We start from the raw sequence: 25,468 nt of genomic DNA, 5'->3' as shown, positions 1-25,468 counted from the left end.
TCGAAATTTTTAAAGTTGTGATATCAGTTTGGAGAAAAATAAGTAATTCGAAATTCTTATTCCCGATCGACTATTCAGCAGATTGCGTGTTTAATCAAAAATTCCTTCTTTGAATTCATATTTACCCGAAAATATATATTTCAATAGTTTTCATTTCGAATGCAATTTTAACAGACCATCCGAATGTCAAAAGTTCATATTTTCGAATTCAAAATGGAGAGTAATTGTTTTACAGACAGACCAGAATATAGAGTAGCAAAAAATCGAAAGTGAATTTTTCGAGCCTATAAAACTTAGATATGCGGAATAGCGATAGCTCGAAAAGGCGAAAGTCAAAATGGCGATGTTTAAAATTGGAGATCACCGGTCTGAGTAAGTGAGTGAGCGAGACGCGTGTATTTGGAGCTCCGCTGCATTTCTTTATTTTGATCGATCGACTTTCTAACGTTTCGCTATTTTGACCGTTCGACTTTTTGGTGTTTCAGTATTTCAACCTCAGTAATATTTGGTCTTTCGTTATTATATTTTCAAAATTGTGAATTTTCACAGTATCGCTGACTGTATTAATTTATGAATCGAAAGAGTGATAGTCGAATTTTCGAAAAAACGATATTTTAATCATCGTCCTATGGGCGATTGTTACATTTTATTTTCGATGTAAACGTTCTTCGAACCCTGCAGTTTCTGCTTTATTTATTTTCGGCATTCAAAGCTCTAGTCGAATATCTATCCGTCTCCATATTATCATTCGAAGTTTATAAATTCAAGATTTTAGCTGTTCGAAATTTTAGTCATTCCAACATTTGATCCCCACCCGATTTGGAAGCCTAACGCTATGGCCGCATGGTAATTCTTACAATTTTTTTCTCTCCGTGTAAACAACAGAAAAAGCATGAAACAAGTATTTAGTTACATTCGTACCGCAGTGAAGTTGGATGATGGAACGTTGAGCACCCAATTCCCACACCCTTTGCGCCATCTTTATGGAGCGCATCGCGCGTCGTACGAGCTCAGTACAGTGCATCACGTATCAGATGCATCATCCGTATTGAGGAACTACCGCTCACAACTAACAATTCCGTGCCTCGATGATGACGAGCTGTGGGTAAGCCCGTTTGGCTACATAACACACAGCGACACACACACGCGCGCGGAGCGCGTGGTCACGCTGCCGATGAAGTGGGTTAATTGAGGCGCGTGAGTACCCGCGGGAGTCTTTCGGTTCTCGCGACGATCAAATCCGATCAGCTCCATGAGCGCCTCCGGCTCGAAAGGGCGTGAAGCAACGAGCTTCACCTCTCGGCGAATTAATCATCCGCATTAAACTCGGAAAATTTACCTTCGTAATCAATGAGCAGTAGATTTTTTATATTAACGAAAGTCGAACAAACTGCGGCTCGAATCAACTGAGCTGTAAGAGAAAGCATTCCTCTGCACTTGCCCAACGCTCTGAAACGTCCAGGAAGATTTTTCAACGGTTGTTGAGTTGTCAGATTATTCGTAGTGTCAACAAAGTTGCCTCAACAACTCCGAGTGCAACGGCGCTTCATTTTAGTTCCATCAAGAGTTTGGAACTTGAAATATTTTTTGGAGTGCAACGAACCGAGAGCCGGCAACGACATTTTGGTTGACGTCTTTCTCTACTAATCAGTCGTATTTTTTACAAATGGAAATCGACGATCGAACTGGGAGGTGGAAAAAAAAGACAGTCTTTTTGAGAATTTTAATGTAATAAAATAAATGATATTTGGTCAGTAAGAATTGGAAGAGAAACAGGGTGAAATGGCGTTTTGGGACGGAAGCGCAGAACGTGCTTTTCCAACATACCATTAGCGGGGGCTCTGGGCTCGAGTCCATTAATCAACGGGGAAAAGGAGTGACTATCACGCGAAGCAGAAAGAAAAAGTTGAAGCTCCGAAACCCCCCTGAGGCGGAGCTGATTTACCGAAAAATGATTGTTGGTAGGCTTTGTGGCCGACGGGGATCTGGTTCGATGCCCCTCGAACGTGCGTGGCTCCGGGCCATAAAGTGCAAACAACGCGATTACCTAACATATCGCGCAGAGAAGGAAATAACGCAGGAGACGCGTGTGTAGGTCGTTTGTTGTGGCCGTTCGTGACGCTCGCCATCTTTTGTGAGGCTTTTCCCAAAACCGGAACTTCTGACGATCCCCAAACTATTTTTTCCCAAAATTACGGACATTTAGAAAATGCAAAAACAGGGGAGAGAAGAAAAATTCACTGGCCGACAAGGATGCCAGGCGAAAGACTCGAAGTCTTCGTATCCCATACCAGGATAATCGCAGGGTGCCAATGGCGGAGCCCTCTTTCTCCGTGCGTGTACCGCGAAGAGCCGCGAGCGCAGCTGACCGAGAGCAACAACATGACTGCGTTCTCTCTCCTTCTTCCCTCTTTCTTTTCCTCTGCTCTCTTTGTGATGCTAACTTTATGATGCTCGCAGAGCCCCGGTAAGGCTTCATGGCAAAAGTCTCGGCGCAATATACCAAAGTTGTAAAAATCATGTTTCTCTCCACATGAACATCAGCGTTCAGCTACTTCATACAATCCCTCCAAAAAGTGGACAACGGTTCTCCTCCGTCGATCCCAAAGATTGAGGCATTCCTCTGCGAGGACAGACTTTACAAAAGCTTCGTTCAAAACACCCGGACAAACATCGGCCATTCGCGAAAAGATGACGATTTTTTGTGCTCGCATATGAACAAGTTACACACGCGATCCATACTGTCGTCCACACAATCGAGCCCGCCCATGAAAGAGCCATTGGGAAGTGGAAACATTTCAACAAAAATATCCGACCACCGCGCAGTCCCTCGCTTCCTTTGCAACAAGCTTTACTGACCACAATGTATTCGCACCAGGAGTCAATATACGTGGAGTTAACTCGTGGTTTTATTCCTACCACACTCCGCAATAACTGTAAAAATGTACAGAATATTTCACAACAAAATTACAACATCTTGGTGTCGATTCCACAGCATGCTCGATGCTGATCAAAATCATTTCGTCCTTTTCGACTTATTGGGGAAAATAATATATACATTTTTGTGTCATAAATTGACGCTGGCAAAAACGATGCTCGCGAAACATTTTTTCAAAACAACGCTGTCGAAAAACCCCTCGCATTGTCATGTCCAAACTTTCAAAAAGCTCAAATCTCCTGTCTGTTGAGACAGCTTTTTGAGAAAAAATCTTATTTTTTCAATCAAAATGAAAAATCGAGAAAATCAATTTTTGAGAGAAAAGTCTCAGGAATATTCTGTTGAGAGCGAACTTCCCTGAGATTTTCGCTGAAAACAATTTTTTCTTTTACCACCGAATACAGTCTTGAGCGACTCGAACGTTTGCACCCTTTCGTCGAACCCAAATGGAAGAAAAAAACGTCAAAATGTGTATTTTCACGCCGTAAATCATTCCCGATCTCCTGAACGGATGCAAAAAGTTTTTTCGAGACGATGCTCTCAAAAATGACTCGTGCAAAAGATTTTGGCTATAAAAAATTTGAGTTCCCATAAATCCCGAATAATTTCGCAACAAAGCTCATCCCCCCCCGACTGTGAGTGTACAAGATCTTTTGTGTATGAGCTTATAGGCTTTGGTGAGTTGTGCAAAAGTATAGTGCGAAGGAGAGTATATGCGAGCGCGCGCAGAGAGGTTCAATATTTCCTGACTAGCTGTAGCCGAAGAACCGTTGGATTCAAGGTCTCTCGTGTATCTTTCGCGGGGGTCTATCCGATGTCTTCTCGCGTGGACATACGCGATCCAGTTTCGCTAATGATCGTCTTATAGTCGTACGCAAATAAACGAATATAACGAGAAGAGCGAGGAAATAAGCGGACTTTTGTCTGCGCGGTGTATGTTTCGCTTCGTGTGAGTTATGCGCTGTGTGTGTACCAGCACGAAACAATGCAACGACAATATATCTGCTCCGATTTTGCGGCACTCCTTGGCCATGCCCAATGTAGCCGCGTCAGTTAGGAGTCGATGAAAAACGAATCAACACATGCATGCATCAGATACTTGCGGTCCACGAATCCGTAAATAGAGCTGAGCAAAGTCGTGAGGTTGTTTTACCAAAATAATCCGATAATCTCCACGTTTGTATAATTAGTAGGAAAAAGGTAGATCGACGTCGTGACACGAGTTGATTTACATGTAAAATCGAGGAATATGAAAGCCAATGGATCTGAAATTTGATATTCAACCGAAATTTAATCGGTTTGAAAAACATCCTGAAAGTCAGGCACATGAAAAAACATTGGGAAATTAAAATCCACTCGTTGATCACGGAGAGAATTAAACGGTTATATTTGGCGTGAAATTCAAGTCAACGAAAGAAAATTCATTCCAACAACTTTTATAAAAGAATAAACTTATTAAACCATGAAAATTTAAGCCATTAGACATTTCTAAAATGAATTGTATTCATTCATTACCGTTTGGTAGAGTTGTTAAGGGGCTTGTTTTTTGAGTATAGAAATGAATTTTGGTTGAGATGTTTCTGGTAGAGATGTAAGTGTGCCAAAGTTCCTACTTTAGTAAAATTCAATTTTTTCCTCATCATATAGTCAACTCATGCTCACCGCGCTATCACTACTGGACGGTAATTTTTCAAATTTAATTATCTCCTCGATCGTACTTACCCTACAAATAGTAAATAAATGAATAAAAAGATGAAATTAATTAGAGACTCGTGAATAGTTCTCGGGAAAGCGACCCGAAGACCTATACGAGTAATTAATACAAAGCTGAAGACGCGCAGTTTATCTAAGTGGTCGATCGAGCGAGCTGCGAGAAGGGAGCTCGAGAGCGGGAGGGGAGAAAAGTTAGTGTATTTATTTTACAAGGAAGCAAACGTTCCAGATGTCTTCGGAGCTATACCGCAAACACTCTTGGCCGCTATACACGCACTCGGAAATTAACCCGCAGGCATATCGAGGCCCCACCGAGTAATTATTATTGCTCGCACACTCTTTTTTACTCTCGGATCTAATCGCGCACTCTCTGCGTTTTATCCCTCGAGCATATTTCCTCGTAACTGTGCTCGAGTGTGTCTGTGCCTCAGCAGCCTCGAAGGCTTATCGGGGATCGCGGGTTACGCGCGTCTTCCAACCGAAACGATAACTGGAAGAATACTCTCAGCAATACACACTACGGCAAATAGATCGATTACTAACGAGCAAACAGACGGTAAATGTACGAATTTCAAACGCCACAGCAACTTGAGAATAACAAACTTTCGCTCACCGACCACCGATTACCGAGCTCGCGTATATGTTTACACAAATATATTTATGTAGGAACGCACACAATGTCTGAGAGGAGCAGTTGAAATGCAGATGCTATACAGCAACGTTATTCCAACTCGGGGACTATCGCACCCGCCGCGCGATAAAAGGAGCTGAATCTCGTCTTTATAGGCTAAGCAAACCGCTTTGCTTACACTCGATCTGGGTCAGACTCAACTTTGGATTGCGTTTTTGTTCTTGCTTTTTTATCGATAACCCATTAATGCGCAGAACGACTATTTTGGACACGCAATTTCGAGTACGCAGCTTTAACTGAGGAACAAAATAAAAATGCTTCAAAATCTTATGTAGTTTCGAGGGTGCTCTTTTCAGAATTTTTGAAAAAATTCACACGTGTTCTTTGAATGATTCTAAACACTTTCTGCTCTGTAAAAGTTTTTGTTAACTTCATACTTTTCGAGGAAAATTTACATCGTGCTACTTTGCAAAAACCGCCGTCTTGGTTGGAAAAAGTGAGAGGGGCAAATGAGTTCATAGCCAGTGTTCTGGAAATATATTAAAGGGTTTTTGAAGTGCAGCAACAATAACGAAGATCGCGATTCGAAAGAAAAAAACGTCAAAAATTCTTGACTTTTTAACTGAAAAAGCAAAAATAGTAAAGAATTTGATTGAATTTTACAAAATAAATGACAGATTCTGAAAGAGAACCCTCGAAAACCCCCTTAATGAGATTTGAAATAATTTTTCTTTCCTCCCTCAGTTAAAACTCGAAATTGCCTGTCCGAAATTGTCGTTTTACGCATTAACGTTTTTGATACGAAAATTGTTACTTTAGATTTGAAGCTGTTGCAGGAATTTCAAAGGGTATTTTATCGCATGAGTAGGTGGAGAGAGCAATTTCGGATAAGACTGTAGAATAAGACATGAATCTTGATCGTGCATATTGAATATTCCACTCAGGTCATCGTGCTCGTCGTCATCGTCGTCGTCAATTCTAATAAAAGATTGTCCCCTGTGCAAAGTGCTCGAGGAGGAAAAAGTGTCAATTTCGAGATTGTGAGGTACGTGCAACGAAGAACGTGGCTACAACGAACTGTTGGATTTTATGGTCGCTGTCAATGTGAAAACATCGCGGCCAAAAACTCGATCGCCCACTTCGCTTGTAATCGGTGTGTGTGTGTGTGTGTGTGTGTGTGTGTGTGTTTGGAAAAATTTTGTGTCGAAATAAATTGGATTTTTGGAGGGGGAAAAAAAAATATTTGGACGCCATGAATATCGCTGATTGAAGCAAAGCGAGGCTTCTCACTTGGGAAATAAAAACGTAACGATCATGGATCTGAACGTTTGTTCGAGGAGAGTCCACGACGGTTACGCGACCATAAGATCTCGTGGGCGAAATCGACCACGCGCCGTTTACAGATCGGATTCGGAAGAGTTACTCAAGGACGCCGGTGGCCCTTACGCTCTTCCTCGAGTCTCCAATAATCCTCTGTCCATCGAACAAATTCATCAAGTGCCAAGATGGACGGATACTGGGAGAAACAAACTTTCCGAGAACTACGGGACTCTGAGGAGGAGCAAAAAAAACCCCCAAGCTTGCCGGGACGAAATGAAGGGAGAAAAAATCGTTCTGAACACATTTTCGAGCAGCAAAAATCAGTTGGACCGTGACCACGGTACCAAGGACGTGGGGGGGGAAGTTCATGAGCGTCTCTACGACACTGTACCGTTGGAAAATCCTCAGGAGGATTTGAGCAAGCCCCTGAGATCTGAGGTCGCAAAGAATTCATCGAATTTTATCGAGAACGAAAAAATCGAAGCTCGCGATAATTTTTACGATACAGTGCCGGAAGAAAAAACCGGCAAAAAGGTAACGAGACGAAAATCAGAAACAACTCGCAACAGGCTTGAAAGAGCGCATCAGGATGAGGGTGCGAAGGTCAATGGAACTGCGAGACAACCGATCTACGCGGTGCCAAACGTTCCGAGGCAGTGCAACGACGAAAAGTTTGATACGCGCTTGAGCAACGACGGCAACTACGTTCCGAGTGGCGATCTTTATCGAACAACGGCTCGATACATCGAAGACATAAATCGCAACATTGCTGAGATCGATAAAAGCTACGAGGAATTACGATGCTCCTCGAACTCGAGTTCAATCAATTCCGCATACGGAATCATCAAGAAAATACCGAGATCGAGCGACCCCTCGATCGAGCTGATCGACGACAATCTTTATTCGGGGTTCCATCGTAAGCGAGACATCTTGGCACCGATGCCACCGATATCACCGAATTTCGGTGAGAATACCGAAGCCCCGTCGACCCCAATATTCGCGAGGAACGACCCCGAGAAGAGCCACGATCAGCAGGCTTCGAGATTCGACTTTAAAATACCCCGAAATTCCGATCCATGCAGAGATTCGGTTAGAACGAGGCCGAATTCTTACGGCAAATTGCCACCGAAATTGCTGCCCCGCTCCTCCTCGATGGACAATAATTCATTGAGGCACTCGACGGGCTCAACGACGACGAGCTCTTCGACGAAATCCACCGAATCACTTTACGCCATAAGCGAGACTCTCCTCGAAAGGGCAAAACCAAAGGACGCCAATGAGCGAATGAAGTCGCCGAAAAAATTGAAATTTCCGAAAACAACGATCGAGAACGACGAGCCCGAACTCGACAGAGATGATTTGCGTCACGCCATTGACTTGAGACTTCGGAGAAATCACAGCTCCACTCTCCAAGACGATCCGACGAGTATAAATCGCGATAAATGTAAGATAAATTGTCGTAACAGCGGCAGAGTCAACCGATCGTCCGAGGACTCGATGACCTTGAGCGAGCAAGATCAAAGATCCTGCTACGTTGCGCTAAGCGCGTTGAGCCTTACGAACGAACCAGCTGCTTGTACTCGGTCACGTACCAGGTGCGTCGACCTTCCCGACGGAGACGACTCGAGGATTAACGACTCGAGAGCCAACAACAAAACGAGAAACTTTGATAAAAATTGCGTCACCGTACCACCGATGCCCTGCGAAGAACAAGCTCGTTTAATCAATTATAATTCTACTGGAACGATTCCTCGGAATCGTTGTTCATCTAGAATTGAAGACAACGAGGATCATTACGACGACGAGGACGACGACGAAGCTTCGTTGATCGCTCATAAAAAACGTCGGCCTAAAATCACGAGTTCTCAGAGTGATTTCCGCAAGAAAAAAAGCGCCATTCCGACGAGCAAGACCGGAGAGCACGCTGAAAGGAAACATTTTGAAGAGCGACGTTACGGCACACTGCCAAACAGGAGAACCAAAAACTCGAGACCTTTGCACAAATCGAGCGAAGACGTTCTCGAGAGTGAGAGAAAGTGTCAGGACGATTCGGTCATAATGCAAAGATCCTGCACGAGCACGACGGACGTTCGAGGCGGAACGATGAATCTCAGGGACGCTACGGCAGGCGTGGGTGGTAGAAAAAATGTGGATTTGCTTCCGCTGTACCTGGTGGACGCGACGGAGCTCATCCTTCAAGGCCAATTGCACCGGAAGGTTCGAAACGGTCGTACGAGGAGTGAGGAACCTTCGGCAGAAACCGACGAAATCGCCTCCTCCAAGTCCTCCAACTCGCTTTTCACCGACGACTATGACAAAAGCCTCTTCGAATCGAGGACCGATCAATCTTTGGAAAATCGATTTTCCTCATCTTCAACGAAATCTCGAACGAGACACAACTCCCTGGAATCGGAGGACGTCGAGACGGAAAAAAATCAACAATCCGGTGGCCTGAGCCCCGGCAGTTTTGCCACTTTACCCAGACGTGGAAACTGCGCCAAGGAACAACGTCCTAACGGCGATGCACCGAGACGTTTGTCCGGCAACGTTCCAGTACTCGAGCCACTTTACGAGCACGCTGTTAGCGACCCCGTGAAACCTCGATCCAATGACAATAACGTTATACCCTGGTGGGAACTCGCCACTAGGAAGTACAGACATCGCAGCTGTCCAGCCTTGCAGGTAAAATAATAAAGAAACATTGAATTTCAACACGCGCCGTCGCGAATAAAAATGAGAAATTGTGCGCTCGCGCTCGGACGCCGAGCGCGGGGATCGAGCTTATACGAAAGGTCAAAGGTGCGAAGCACTTTCAACGCGATATACGAGCTTTTAGATTTCTTCATTCCCCCCTCTCCTCGTTTGTTATTCATTATTTCGTCAGTTTTATTCATTTTTAGCTCACACCGTATTATCAAACTTGTTCAATCATTTTGCCCCAAAATGGCTCCATCGTGTTTCATCACCGTCGTTTTACCAACGCAAGTTTTAAGGCAACAGAATATTCCCCCCAAAATCGCGGTTCGCGCTCGCCTCTGGGGAGTTTCTTCGTCGAAATTTTTCTTGGAAATTCATTCATTTAAAAACCACGCACGCAGAGATAAACTTGAAAGGAGTCGTAAATAATAAAGTCGTTTTTATTGCGATTCGGAAAAATTTTCCGGAAACGTCAAACGCCTCAATTTTCCTCTAAAACAAAACAAATTGTACTGAATACGAGTCTGCAACCAAAAGTTTCCTCGCCTTCGTGTCCGCCGCACTCCCATCGGATTTCTCTCGTTTCGATGATAAAATTTATATCGCATTTTTTATGAGGCTTCTCTTCCGCCTTGGTATAAACTTTCATTAGCCGATGAGCGTAAAAAAGCCTACGAAGAAAAAGTGTAAATAGGATTAGGCACATTCGATCTCGCGTTTGCAGTAATATCTAATGGAAATATTGGCTCAAGATAATTTCTATAATCTACCGATCGGACGAGTATCTTCCACGTCGCTCTTTTAACGATGGCAGGCAGGTGTGTGCGTACCTACGAACACGAGCATGTGAAAAAGTGAGCAAATATATTGGCGCGTTCTTGTTTATTTTTATTTTTATTTTTTCTCCTTCATTCGTTGCCAACTCTTCCATGCGTCGTCCACCTGTCACTCTTATATCCACGCGCAATATATAGCGCTAAATTCTCCAGTGTAAGTGGCGTTGAACATCGAGCTTGATATCCGGCAATGACTCGTCCATTTATCCACGTGTGAAACGTGTTTGCGTAAACACAAACAGAGTCAATATTTGTTGCGTGTCAATTCGAACGTGAAATAAAAAAACAATCTTATTCCGACAAGACCGCGGGATCAGGCAGCACCGTTTTTGAGGCTTTGTAAATTGAGCTCCGAGAATTTTTACCCTCATTCCGGACGATCGCGTATTGCTTTGTGCGAAATGAACTTTTTCACGCTCGTTTTTGACGGAAAGAAAAATTTTCACGCACAACAAACGTTGCTCAGAACTTTCGCTTGTTCTGCTGAAAAAAAGGCTCGCTGCAATTCCAACTGCACAGCCCTAAATACTCTTTCAGCGGGGAAAAAAATCTTGCACGTGTAAGGGAATGCCGCTGCTGCGCGGAACCGTCAAAATGAAAATTAGAGTCGGGCGTGAGCCCACATTAAAATGTCAAGAAGCTCAAAGTGGCGCGATGCGAGCGACCCGCTCATGACGCGATGCGTGGGCCGCTAATGCGAGTTCGTAGAGTCGATTGAATAATTAAAGGGGAACATACGTATATAGCAATTTCATGGCAAATGAGTGATTGCAGGAATTTTAGTATTTTTTCCTCGTGCTTTTTCCCGGATACTTAAACTTCCATAAATCTTTGTTACAAAATATTGTACGAAGAAAAACAGTGACAAACCTGATTCTCGTATAATTTGTCAATTATTTTATATACCCAGTACGATTTCTACTTTCTTTTTGTACTTATCGTCGTCCCCGTTGACCGATCCAAGACGTTGCTTAACGAAAAAAAATAAGCATTTGGAGATTAGATCCCCGAAAAAGTGATGATTAATTCTCCTCACGTTCCTTCCCATTTTCATCTTCATTTCTCTGTTCGAAATAACACAACATTTCAATGTTTTTTATGATCATTTCAAAGGGGGCTTATAATGATGGGGGAATGAGGTAAAATGGAAGAAATTCTTATAAAGTAGCCCTCGACAGTCTCCATACGAGACCTAAAAAAACATTCGTGTTGTTTCCCCTTCGAGGGAGAGACCCCTCTCGTAAAAATGGAGCTCAAGAACGAAGGAAAAGTCTTTCCACGAGGTCTGAAGCAGTCCCTTCGAGCAGGTTTCCTGACAAATTTTCTCTTGCATGTATAAAAACGTGATCTCTTCCTTCTTTCCTTCGAGAATGGAAGAAAAAAAATCGGAACGTCGAGTGTGCAGTCCCTGAAAGGATCTCTCGAAAACTTTGATTTATTGCTCCTTCGAGTGTCTCTTATTTCGTCTGTTTCTTTTTTTTTCCATGTGATTTCGAAAGAGTACTGGAGTCTATTGATTGAGCAATCACGACAAGGGTTACGGAATTTTTTGAACATTTTCAATATTTTTTATCGAGGAATCAACAAAGTGTTTCGTTAATCGAGGAAATTGTATCGATTTTTTTGGGAAAAGTCAGCTCATTCGATGGCATCGAAGCTAATTTTATGCTCCAACGACGCGTTTCATAAAGTGAGAAAGTTTGTTTTTCTTTTTGGGCTATTTAAACTTGGAACTCATTTTCACGTGCACGTTCGAGCAACAAAAATAAAGTTTTCCTCGAATTGGGCAGACGACGATTCGCCTCTGGAATGAGAAGGAGCGAAAGCAAGTACGGCTCGAGCCCTTTCTCTACACCCTCGATAATAATCCGGCACTCGGCCGTTCACCGAGACTAAAACAATTTTGATTTACGAGCGTCCGTGCCAAGTCGGCGCTGTTCGCAAGCGCGACCGGATACGACGACTTTCGTGACGCGAAGAATAGCGTAATTGTCCAACGTCGTCTTGGACGAATCTTACCGGACTCGGAGCCGTAATAATATGAAAAACAGCCTTGCTAATATGTCACCGCGTGCCACTCCTAATAACCAATCCCATGCTACAAAGGGTTTCGAGTCTAAAGAAAGCCAAAAGAATCGAAAAAAGCGATCTACCGCTTGCCAAAAAGTTTTCACTCCCCCCAACACAAATTTCCGCAGCAAAGCCAAGAAACTGGCCGAAATAAAAATTCTCATCGAATTCTTCAGCGGCCATTATCTCGCCTGGAATTTACCGGAATTCGATAAGAATTCTCGTCGCCGGGAGAGGCCAGGCCCCGTGGCGATTATTCGAAAAAAAAAAACTCGTTCTAGAGTTTCATTGTTGTGTATTTTTTGTCACTAGCCAAAGAACACCTGCGACAGCTTGAGCGCGTATGCCGGCATGCGTCATTAAATACCTCCGCTATATATATCCATCATAAAGATATGCAGACTCGCGCGAGTAACACTCCGAGCCAGAGCAGCCCTTCGAAAGGTGAAATAACATGAAAAAGCTTCGAGCAAAGCAACGTTTGTCTCGATTTGGCCGCGCTAAAAAATAATGAAATAAACAAACGAGGGTGAGCCAGCTTGCTGTTGGCTGGATTACGATCTAATAGAGTCCAGTCTTCGCCAACGAGATTATACATCGCAAAAGCAAGAATGTATATATAAGCAGCATGCAACTAAGTCTCGCGGAGGAACAGCACACACGTGTTGAGATTTCACTCGTTTTACCCTCGTCACACATCCTTTCTTCTCTCGCTGTGTTTATAATAGTTGGCTGTTGTGCGACGCGGCGCTGGTGGCGGCCGCAGCAGCCGGGTTCGCTACCAAGATGGTCATCACGTGTTCGACCTCGGTTGCACGCGTCGACCAACCTCCGCAACAAACTCCTCGTGGCTTTTCACCGGGTCTCGATAAATTCATGGCTCCTCGTGCGTTTCTCAATCCAAACTCTGCTCTCTTGTAGTACTCGTCGCCGCTTGCGTGCTCCAGCGAGGCATTCATGCCTCGCTGCTCAGACACCTTTGCCTCTCGACACGAAACTCTGATGCCGCGCATGAAAACGTTCCACGAAAGGACCATGGGCTCGAACAAAAGGCTTTGGAGATTGTTCATCATTTTTAAGAAATTTACTTTCTTCTTATTTAATTACGGAAGAATAGCAACCAGCCTCTTATTCACACGACGCTGAAATTATGCCAAAAAAGCCTTAAATCATTCCGTTAATTCTACAATTTCGTTCCCTGCCGAATTTGCAAATCTTAGTTTTTCAACCTGAACCGATACTTCGTGAAATAAATAATTGACTAATTACGAATGTTTTTTTTCCTTCGTGTCATCGAACTCCAATCTCAATCCAAATCCATGACCTTCAATATCTCTACTCATGATGAGATATTTTCTCAAATTATATCATCAGCAGAGATATTAAGGAGCGGAGTTTTTATCGAGAATGGATCGAGAATAATAACTCCGCTCTTTAAACATGTATTTAGAGGAGAACTGTTGTTGAATACGTTTACTGAGAGCAGAATTTTTGACTCGCTGCAACACAACTCGACTCTTATAAATCTACGCGATAACATTTCCACTCTAAAGATTTTTATTTTATGCATGAATAACGTGTCTCTGCGCTGTAACATGTCTAGGCGGATAACACAGATTATTAATGACAAAAGAGGAGACATGTTGCATTGTACTAATTTTGCTGTTTGGAGCAGCGTTCTTTTTGAGTAGAGTCGTAAAGAGGAGGGTTGTTATTGTGCCTTTAATTATGGACACGCGAACGAAGGACACTCGACTGGCAAACCTTGGAGACGAGAATTTAGAATGACCTTGTCAGGCGAGTACGCTTTGAGTAGATTCATCAAAAACGTATATTCTGAAAATAATTAATTTGCTGATCCAGCAAATCTTTTATTGGACCAGCAAAATGAAATTCGCTAACCCAAAGGAAAATTCAAAAACTCAAATTGTTGATTCAAACAAAGATTTCTCACTGCGACGAAAACACCACCACCACCACATCGTTGAATCGATAAAAGTTTTGTCGAATCAACGGCCTTCGTTTGTTTACACGACGAAAAATTTCGTTGGGTCAGCTAATTTTTTTTTTTCTCACCGCACACTGATTCAAGGAGCTCAATGAATTCTGAACTTTTCATTACCGCACGATGACAGGAACGTTTCTCATTGAATGATAAAAATGTTCGTTTTATTTGGCTCTAACTTTTCATTCAACCGCGCCTAACCCCTTTGTCGATTTGAAAATAATTCGAGGCGCAAGGGGGGCCCTCGTAAGTTACCAATACGACGAGCAGGTCATGCGTAAGGTATGCATCCACGTCGTTTCGCTCGGTGGCGTTATCTCACAGTGTAGAATTTCACGATGCGAGGTACAGCTTGCCTTAGATTCCAAAAAGAGAGTTTCGTGCGTATGTATAAAGTAAAACGTGAAAGAGTTGAGGATGAAGAGAAGGTCGTGAACGCGCGCGCGCGCGCGAGAGTCGCAGCCTGAGAGTTGTTACCCCACTTAAATCGACTCCGTAACGCTTCGTAGAATGTGCAGTTCCCATACCGGATTTTCTCCCTCATAATATCCCATGGGATAGTGATCCTTATTACGGCCAAAAGTTGAGTTATGAAATTGGTGTAGCATCATGTATTTACAAAACAAATAACTTCCGAGTTGCTTTGCACCACTCTTCGCTTTTCTCAATATCATCATTTTCATTATTATTATTTATTATTATGTTTTTTATATTATTAAGGTTAATTATAATATGAATAAAAATTATAACTACAAATAAAATAATAATATAATATTAATATTAATATTATTATATATTTTATATTATATTATAGATTTTTTCGTGTTATTTTTTTTTATTGAATTAAAAGAAATTGGGTGAATGACGAGAAAATTAATTGTTCTTAATTAACTTCGAAATATAAAAGAATTAGAACACAATTTCAATCGATACTTTTCGTCATTCAAGCTGACATTCAACTTGTTGCAAAACAAACGCTTTTCTTTTTATTAAAAACAACTCAATGTTCCACAGTCGACTATAAACATTCTGAAACTACGCGATAACCACTAATAATCCTACAATATTATATATAATATAATATTAATATAATAATGTAATGAATTAAATAAATATTATTGAAAATAAAAATTTCTTAGAGGAAATATGAAACATTGACGCGGGGTGCAATCGTATGAAACTTTCCACTCTTTTTTACACTTTCACACGAGCGATCCTTGCAGATCGTATCGACCGGTCATTACTTTTTCAAATACTCCCTTTTTTTGATTTATCAAAAGAAAAATTGACTTCCCGAAAAATCACTGGTGCGTGAGTCCTGCTGCGTCAGCAGACTGCACGCGTGGGAAACAGCGAAAGAATTGTGATATTACAGCTTTGTAATAGTCCCAATGAAATTTTTTTCTGCATTTCTTTCGCTACGTTTGAATTGGGCGTGTAGCTTCGAAGCATTCGGCAATTTTTCGCAACTGGTAGCTCTATTTTCCCGTCACTTGTTTTACAATGTCGACGATTTGAATTTTCGTCGTTTTTTTCAATACGGAAATCGACATCGTAAAATTATAAAAATCGATCAAGGCTCAACATTGAGCACAATATCCCGCGAGAGACTTATTGAAATTTGAAGACTCGAGGAATAACCCTGCGCTCTTTTACGCACAAAACATCGCGTTAAAACAAACGTGTTGACGGAGAACCGGCGAGCAAGGGGGGCAGTAAAAAACGCGACCGGAAAGTTCTCGGAGCAAAAACTTAATGCGGTAATGCTCTTCGCGGAGCTGCCGTTGCTCATGCTGTATACATACATGTAAATAAATAAATTATATATGCGAATACACATTTAAGGTGTTTCACATAGACGTGCACTACACGACGAAGTCTCGTCAATATAAACCGGGGAGCAACAGTAACGCGCTTTGTACCAGAGTTAACGAAACAGAAACGTTTTTTTCACTCAACTTTGTATACTCGGCAGCGGAGTACGCGCGATCTTCCATCGTGTGAACGAAATGAAAACGTGAAACATCGTAAGTTGCGCATGTCGAGAGTTGAATTTTGGATGAAAAATAATTGAAAATGTCGCCGAGTGGTTCACCAAGAAATCGAGTCACAGACAGTGCCAGTCGATTGAAATATGTAAGCGCGTGCAAGCAGCAAATAGTGAAAACAAAGCGGGCTCTTTTGAATCCGAATAACAGTGCCAGGGAACGTCTCGTTCGGTGCTAACGACGCGAGCCAATTAATTAGGCGTCTCCGAAATCCATTTAACGAAATGGCCTGCTCGATAGGCTTCAAAGTAAGCAGAAAAAGAAAAATTGCAAAGGGGACGAATGAGAGAATAAGAATGAATGGAGAAACGAGTCCGGCGCTGCTGGGAGCAGGGAGGGCCAAAAGGCCGCGAGTCCGCAGGGAAATCCGAGCGACAGGAACGTCCGGCTCGCAGGGAAAAAAGCGGCTGTCCAGCTCTCCGTCGTCGAAACTAAATATATGTATATGGGCTAACGTTTGTAAGCGGCGTATGAAAAAAAAACTGCTTTACGTACACACATGCAAATGTGTGCATTTATACGTATACACCGGAAAGCAGCTCGCTTCGAATGTCTGCTCTTTCGCGAACGGTAATGATACGATATAGAAACGAGAGAGGCAAGCAAAAGGAAGGAAACCGGTGCAATTGTACGGCGAGGATCGAGAGAAACGGCGATCCACCTACGCTTCGATCACTCTTCGCAATTTGCTTACCGCGCCGCGCGACTTATATTTCAAATAATAATGATTTCCTACGCACGAGAAATTCTACGTTGAATCGTAACGGAAATGCTCAATTATGCGATTATGCCACGATTCTCGATTTAATGTCGTGCCTTATAACTTTTCTTTTACTTTCGCGTGTAGTAAACGCGCTCGGCCCATTCCGAATTACAATAATCATCGTTCAAACGGTATCAACATTTTTTAAAATTATTATCGCGCGCGCGCGCGCGCATTGTTCTGATCGATAAAAGCAGCCTCGTGTGTGTGCAAGGTACTTTGGCTGCGCGTACAATAATCAAGTTTATCTGGCAACACATCAATCGATAAGAAATGAGATCGAACCTCAAGAGAAATGAGGAACTGAGCGCGATAGGAAATAAAAAAGGGAGAGAGCTCCGTGGACCGAGCGATATGAAAAGAGTTAAAGTCAGATTGAGCAGCTCGAGACTTCTGTAATTAAGATCTTTCGTAATCGATCTGCTCCTGAGGTCGAGGCAAAGATAAATCGATATAAACTCATAAAAATCATTGGTCCATAGGTACAACGTGATAAATCGCGTCGTAGATACACGTGGCAATAAAAATCTGAAGCTAGCTGTAAAATGTATAAATCATTTGAAAAGCATCCACCCGACTGTGAAACGTGCGCCAGCAGCCAATGTAGATGAGGATCGAACGTGTAACTTAGTAAATTAACGTTTCGCGTGGGTGTGGACGATGCTCATCTGGAATTTACGAGCCGGTATTCCAATCGATACTCTCTTTATGTACTCGGATACACTCCGCGTGCGTGTGTATTCGCGGTGTGTATTCACCCAGGACCTACCGGTTTGCTGGCTATTCCGTACGAAAGACGGCCCGCGATTTTATTTCATTTTATAACGTGTCCAACGTACACGATCCTCGTTACGTCGCCTCGTCCCTACGGAACCCCGTGGCTTCGCCCAGCTTCTCTTTCGATAGACACGTATCTGCAAACGCTGCAAACTCACTCGTAATAGTCGGGCGATCTTGTTCGTGCGAGCCCTTTCGAGAGATTGCTCGCTAATGCAATCAGTGCCATTTGTCAGAGTCATATTCGAACGTTGACATCTTCATAGAGTTTTGCCTTTTATAGTGTGAAAATATCAGGGAAAAAACATCCTCGTTTCGACAACGACGTTATTTCGGGTGCGAGAAATTTCGAGTTAACACGATCGATCGAGGTTTCGTACGTCAGGATCCTCTTACTGATTATTTGACCTGTGACATGCGAGTCTTACCGGAGGTTAAGGTTGATCATGCCCATCGTATTTCATGGGTGTCTAAATTGCATCGATTTTTACTCCTTAATTAAAGGTATATAATCACTTTGAATTGATGTCAGAGTTATTAATTCGAAATTGTAAATGAATTTTTTCAACTTTTATTTTGGCGATTGAAATTACGAGTTATTTATTAATCGAGGATCCATCACTGACTGAACTCAAAATTTCATGCGTCCCTGCCGAAAATACTACAGTTTTTGAAAAAATAAAATGGATGAAAAAAAGTATTAATAAAAAGACAGAAGGCTCTGACAGGAATGGGCCGAGCCAAGAAAAAACAAAATGCCGAAATGAGCAAATGTGACGTTATATACGAGTGCTCATTACCAATTTCGTTTAATCTTTAAGGTAATATATCTTTATTACTAGCAAGACAATCGTCTCGAATTTTTTCCCAAACCTTCCTCATATATACTTAATTTTTATCGTGTACTTTTTCATGAACTTTGTTAGAAGCGTTCATTCGTAAAATGAAAAGATAAACGATTTTTTACGCATAGTCCTTAAAGCTCTGTGTATTTTTCTTCATATTTAAGCGCGTTTATCTCAATAACCAATAAGACGAACCCCTTAAAGTTTGATATGCGTATGAGTCGACTTCCCATTCAACCTCTGTGTTAATTTCAAGACTTTCTTAAGAAAATCGTATCGTGCACGAACTACGTTAAGAACTGTGGTCAGGGGATTCAGACAACTGGTTTTTAATGGTCGAAATTAAATTCATTTGTTTCCACATTTTCATGGTGTACATCATCGACATAAAATGAGATAAGCAACGGAATTCATATAAAATAATTTGAGTCTTGTGTGTGTACGATGCAGACGATTTCTTATTCTTCTGACGCTCTGTGCTCACTCAGTATATTCCTGTATCGATGAAAAGTATAACTCTTGGCGAGTGTGGGTTGCATTGTAGGTCAATCGCCTACGTTGCACGCTTCGAGAGACCAGCACTATACTACAACGGGAAGCTTTAAACTCATACTATCGCGCAAGATGTCGCAGTCTTGTTCTATCGTTATTCTGGCTTAGTCACGAGTCCAGGGATATTCGTTTATTTTCAACGTTGCTTTTTATTTTTTTCATTTTCTCTCTGTCTCTCTCTCTCTCTCTCTCCCTGCTAAACCTCTCTGGTGTTTTCATGCGAGTTTGCTCTCTTTGCTTTCTTGTCAATGCTTCGTGTTACTTTCGTTCGCAATAAAATCAGAGCTTTAAATCATCGGGATTCCGCGTCCGAGAATCGAGGAAGGCGAGATCCAATAAAAGAATGAATAGAAAAAATATGAGCGTACGCGTATTCGTGTGTGTAAGGCGAACGACCCCGAACACGGGGAGAGAGGAATATCAATGTCAGCTGACCGGCGTCAATTTACGCCTGTAACGTCGTCTGGCAACCAATCTTCTGCCATCTCGTGTACTATCCGCAATCATTTCATTTCGTTTTATTTTATTCTCTCTTCACGCCCCGCATAGATACGTAAGAATCGTCTGAGAAACTGAACCCGCGAGTATTGTTGGACCAGACACTTTCGAAAGGAGACCGCCTGCATTACAACGGCTGATGATAGATTATTCAATAGAAAATGAATAATTATGCGCGTGGCGCTCTCTCAATTCTATTTACATTGTGATCATTAAAAAAACCGACTGACACGAATCTCTGGCTTGTTTTATTTTCTTTTCATTTTTTTTTTGTAATAAATTAACAGTACTGATCGAGCTACTTTCATTTGTGTCACGAATAATCCGTTATTCGATCATTATAACGCGAGCTGTTTTATTGAAACTCTTTTTAGTCTTATCGCGCGAATTCTCCGATGGGGGCGAGCAACACTCGAGGATCGTACGCGGGGCTTCCGTTTCTCTCACCTTCTATATAGTTATTAATTTCATGCGGAGTTTAACGAGCGATGATGAAATGTAGGAATCCCATGGACCAGCCAAGAAAATCTTTTTTTATCAGTTTTTCATTTTTTTTTCTTCCTTTCTTTCAAGTGGCTTCAATTTAAATCAACCTTTTACCGTCTCGAGTATACGGAAAATGTCTTCTGGTTAATCTCCTGAATTCCCCGGCGACGGAGACTTTCGAGACTCGGCTTTGGTGCCTCGTCACTGCGGCCGAGTTTTATCTCTCGTTTACACTTGAGAAATAAGAACAAGTGTTCGAATGAAAATGAACAAGTGTTTGAGAGAAAGAGACAGGGAGGGAGCGCTTTTAACGTTTACGCACTGAGCTCTGTCGCAACGTTGGTTGAAGTTGAAACTATCAGAGGGTAGATAAAAAGTTGGGCCATCTTTTCCAATTTTTTCCACGTCGTTGACGCCGTTCACCTCACCCAAGCCTTCTACCGTTTGCAAATTTTTAACTTTCCAAAAGTTCGAACACCGTGCGATTTTCTCGGTTTATTAAAAACGATATTTTTCGTTGAGAAAATGGCGCACGCGAAGAGACTCGGAAATTTTGCTGGGAGCTCACCAACCTTATCATCATTCTTCGCTTTCCTTCGAACTCCGCCTTCGCTATCTCGGAGATTTTCAACTTTTATTCCAACGGGCACGATTATATTAACGTACGAGGTTTCACAGACTGAGATAAAAATAAGTAATAAAAATAGTAATACGAGAGACGGCCAGAAAAATTCTTTCTGCTGGTCCAATTCGCACATTCTTCAATCAACCCTGAGGCACGCTGTATTCTCGTTGAATATCTGTCAGGAAGCCAAGTCTCGTTTTTATTGTCTTTCACTATACGATAACTTTTAAACCGCGACTTAAATACTGCCATTTCCAATGTAGAAACTGCCTGTAAAAATAATAGAGTCGTGGCCAACATTCGAAAATATGTTTGCGCTCATAATTCTACGCTGATGAATTTATGCTGCATTATTATTGAGGTTAAAAAAAACTATAAACTGTTTTAGCACAAGGCCGGACTGTCGGGTCCATCGTAAATTTATGCATTTTTAAAACCTTCCTTTTTTCTGTGCCAATCGTATCAGCCATTCATTATTCTACGTATTATTATCATTATTATTGACTTATACGTTTTTAAACGTTTGCTTTGCAGGACCACGTGGTGCAGGCTTTCGAACAATCACTTTCAAACATGAACCAGAGACTCAAGCAACTTACAGCAACCGCTGAGAAAAAGGTAATTTGTTCTTATCGTATATGGGCTCAACCCCTAATGAGTTTCTTTCATAATCGTTTTTTAACTATTTCCCAATATTGATGGCTATGAGTAATTTAAAATGCGTTCCCATTCGATTACCGTACTCAGGTTCACAGTTTCGACGATAAAATTATTTAAGGTAGATCGTGCCCGAGGGATCGTATTTTATGGGTGTCCAAATTTCATCGATTTTTACTTCCTAATTCAAGATATAATCACTTTAAATTAATGTCAGATTTATTAACTCAAAATTGTGAATAAATTTTGTCAACTTGTCTTTTGGCGAATGAAATTACAAGCCACTAATTAATCGAGAATCCATCAATGACAGAACCCAAAATTTCATTCCTCCCTGGCTGAAATACTATATAGTTTTATGTGTAAAAAATCGCTTTAGAGAGCGCAAAGGAAAAGGAATCGAGAAAAAAGTAAAAGACAGAAGGTTGTGACAGGAATGGGCTGAGCCAAGAAGAAATAAAATGCCGAAATAAGCAAGTGTGAGGTTATACGAGTGCTCGTTACCAATTCCGTTCAATCTTTAACGTAATATATCTTTATTACTAGTAAGACAATTGTCTTTAATTTTTTCCCAGACCTTCATTATATACTTCATTGTTATCGTGTACTTTTTCATAAACTTCGTAACGAGCCTTCACTCGTAATATGGAAAGATAAACGATTTTTTACGCATAGTCCTTAAAACCTTGTGTATTTCCTTCATATTTAAGCACGTTTATGTCAATAACCAATAAGACGAACGCCTTAAAATTTCATGTGTAAATTGACTTAAAAAGCTCGTTTCGTGCATGAACTACCTTAATAAAAACCATCGAATTTTACTTGCATTTTCATTAACCGCTCACGCGTTTACCAATCGTGTTGTTTTTAATTTGAATAATCATGCAAAAGCATTCCACGAGGTTTTAAGTAAAAATGTTTTTCTTTAAGGATATATTGCACAGGCGATACAATGTTGCCATGCTAAACCATGCTAAAAACATAAAAAAATTCAAAATGATCAGAATTTTATAAAATTTGGTGAACATATTCTCTTTAGTGCCAAATTTGACAATACAAATTTTTTAAGATTTTTCTTCTGTACAGTTATCGAGTAATTGATCACTAAAGTTCACGTGTATAAGCATACCGTTTCCATATATATGGGTATACATTCCAGGCATAAGAAATCTGCTTTAATGCGTAATTACTCGATAACTAAACAGAAGAAAATTTTGAAAAAAATTGTGTTTTCGCACTTGATGTTGAAGAACATTATCACCAAATTTGATCAATTTCTAATTATTTCGACTTTTGTATCATTCACCCTTAAAAGTGACACGGTTTGTTCGTCTCACGAAAATCTTCTCTCAGGTGTTTTCCCATTTCGCAATAACCGAACACCAAACAGTTACGTTCGAACTGTCATTGCATCTCGAATAAATCGAAAATTATATTCTTTTTTTCATTATTTTCCAACATAAATGTGTCAATTTTTCAGCAATTTATTCAAATATTCTATTTCTGACTAATTTTTTTTTTGTTTTTTTTTTTTTTTCGTAACGTGTTATTCGTTTTTGAAGAAAAACGCCAACTACCGTAAACTGAACTTTAATGATGTACGTCCCGATGGACAGGCCCTCGGAGGGAGCTAATTTACTTTAATCTACGGTTCCCGATCGCATACATTACGCCCGGCCAGTTATTTCCAATCTATCCTTCCAATCGTATCTTTTCTATTGCTTCTTTTATCTCAACCCTCGAGCAGACTCCCTCGCCAGAGCCCTCTGCTACTTTCTCCTCTCGTCGAATTTTCTTTCTCTCGCTTTCGAATCAGCTACTGTATTATGTACGGCGACACGCTCCAGGATTCCAATTAAATTTCCAGACTCTCTCACTGCTGCTGCAGCATACCCTCCAATCATCGGAGCCCGAAAAAACGAAAATAAAACGTCGTAACCGTTCTAGTCGCAGGCGCAAGAAGCGTCCAATTTTTCGATTAAACCCTGAGAATTTGAGTGGCTGCTCACGACGAAAAACTCAATCGAAACTTTCTATAAATACGAAAAAAAAAAGAAAAAAAAAACAAGCAAAAATTGAAGGGTCGAGCACCTTCAACAATGGTGCTCGAAGAGCAATGAAATCCTTCATCAGAATTGATGACGATTTTCTTATTTTTTTTCTTATTTTTTTTTTGTATTTCGAGATTTGGATCGAAAAAAAAGAAAATCGTTTTTTTTCCTCACCTAAATTCATTGCATCATGTAGAACCTTCAAAATACTGATAAACTGCATCAAAATTCCGAGTAACGTAATTCAACGATACCAAATTAATTTTATTTCGAATGCGTCAAAAATGAATGAAACGACGATGATTCAAAGTCCATTTCGATGGTGAAATTTACATTTTTTGCGTGATAAAAACGAAGGATAACCGGGTCACGGATTTGGAATGGAAAAATATCGGAGACTGAGCACATGAAATATTTTTTACAAGCGAAGATTGAGAATATCGAATAAAAGAGATTTATGTTGCCCTGGTGAAACGTCCCGAGCGCACATGGGTCACTGCTCCCCGCTGTCAAAACCCACGTCATTGATGAAGCGAGCAATCAATAATTATCTTGTTAAAAAATAGCAAGAGAACTCGATAAGTTAACGAGAGTTAACGAAGCGGTGAAATGTAACGAGGATTCTGGAGAAAATGAAAAAGCATAAAAGCGTGCGATGAAGAGCCTGAGGAATAGGAATGAGGATGATGAAAACATTTTGGATTCTCTTTTGCTGGTACAAACGACATCGAAAAACGATCGGAGACTGGAACGTCCGAGAAATATCGAAAAATCAGTTTACGCATCGTGGTTGAATCGAGGAAATGGAATTTTTCAAAACGGTAATTTTCCTACACTGATACCAATCCCACCGGAAGATGCGAGAATATTGGGTCTCCGAATCCCCGGAAGTGAAACTGTCACGAAAAAACACGAGAATCGAACCCCGAAAAGTAGCGAGAAGCACGCTACGAGAAAGGAATTTTCAAAAGTTCAATCACCCGCAGAAAAACAAGTTAAGCGAGGAAGGAAAATGAATGGGAATAATGACTCACGGGGAAATGGAATTTCCGTCGAAAATTCGAGCAACACGAAGAAGGATTTCAAGACGAAAAACCCGAAAGAAAACGTCGCAAACGGACCGGCACAGAAAGAGAATTTCAAGAGTTTCCAAGCCCGGATCGAACGCGGTCTCAAAACAATAACAAACAAAACTGTGGGTTACAGAAAAGGAAAATTCAAATCCGGAAAAAACGTGACCTCCCAATTAACGAAAATCGATCCAATCGTTCTTCCTCTGAGAGATGAAAAAGCTCAAGAAATTCGAAACATCACATCGATCGAGTGTGAAAAAGATATTGGCGATAAAATGTCCACGAAAACGAGCGCCAAATCGATGCGACAACTGTTCAGCATGGCTGATTCATGGAGCAGTGATTCCGTGGCTAGTCACTCAAATAGCTGCACCTGTTGCGTCGCTAAAGATACCAACAGACGACAACCCCCTTGTCCCGTGCACGGAGCGTCCAGCAGTTTCGTCAAGGAGCAATAAATAAAATCTTTATTCTCTCCAAATAATATTCAAATTTTACCTCACTTTGTACGATTTCCAAATTTCTATGTGTGAAGAAATTCACTCCGATTAATTTGCCACCAAAATTCAATACAAACATTCCCAAACAACACTGTTTTCGTCCAATTATTTTATTCAATCTTAAATTAAGAAAGATCACGCGTTACCTGTCATTCAAAAAGGCAGCTGCACTTTTTTGCTCTTTTAATATAATGATAGCGGTTAAAATACTTACGTAGTAAAATCGTCAAGCAAAATATTGTGATGTTGTCAAACCTTCCACTCTCTTCCACTGTTGATGTTATTACTCGTTAACCTCAAATAAGTGTTCTTCCATTCCCAAGTCGTTTTCACCGGTAACAAGGGTTTCTCAAAACATCATTGATATCTAAAAACATTCCATT

General features: G+C 41.3%; 1 protein-coding gene across 3 annotated transcripts in view; it reads left to right on the top strand.

The window, feature by feature from the left end:
• sick (sickie) overlaps nucleotides 1-25,468 on the top strand; it is a 268,982-nt gene that overhangs the window by 236,586 nt on the left and 6,928 nt on the right. For all 3 annotated transcript variants that reach the window (XM_043420505.1, XM_043420504.1, XM_043420506.1), the window contains one exon: nucleotides 21,339-21,422. In XM_043420505.1, coding sequence (XP_043276440.1) covers nucleotides 21,339-21,422 — 84 coding nt within the window. The remainder of the gene's footprint in view (nucleotides 1-21,338; nucleotides 21,423-25,468) is intronic.

Source organism: Venturia canescens, chromosome 5 (genome assembly GCF_019457755.1).
Source record: "Venturia canescens isolate UGA chromosome 5, ASM1945775v1, whole genome shotgun sequence".
Lineage (NCBI taxonomy): Eukaryota > Metazoa > Arthropoda > Insecta > Hymenoptera > Ichneumonidae > Venturia > Venturia canescens.
This window is presented reverse-complemented; position numbering and strand designations above follow the sequence as displayed.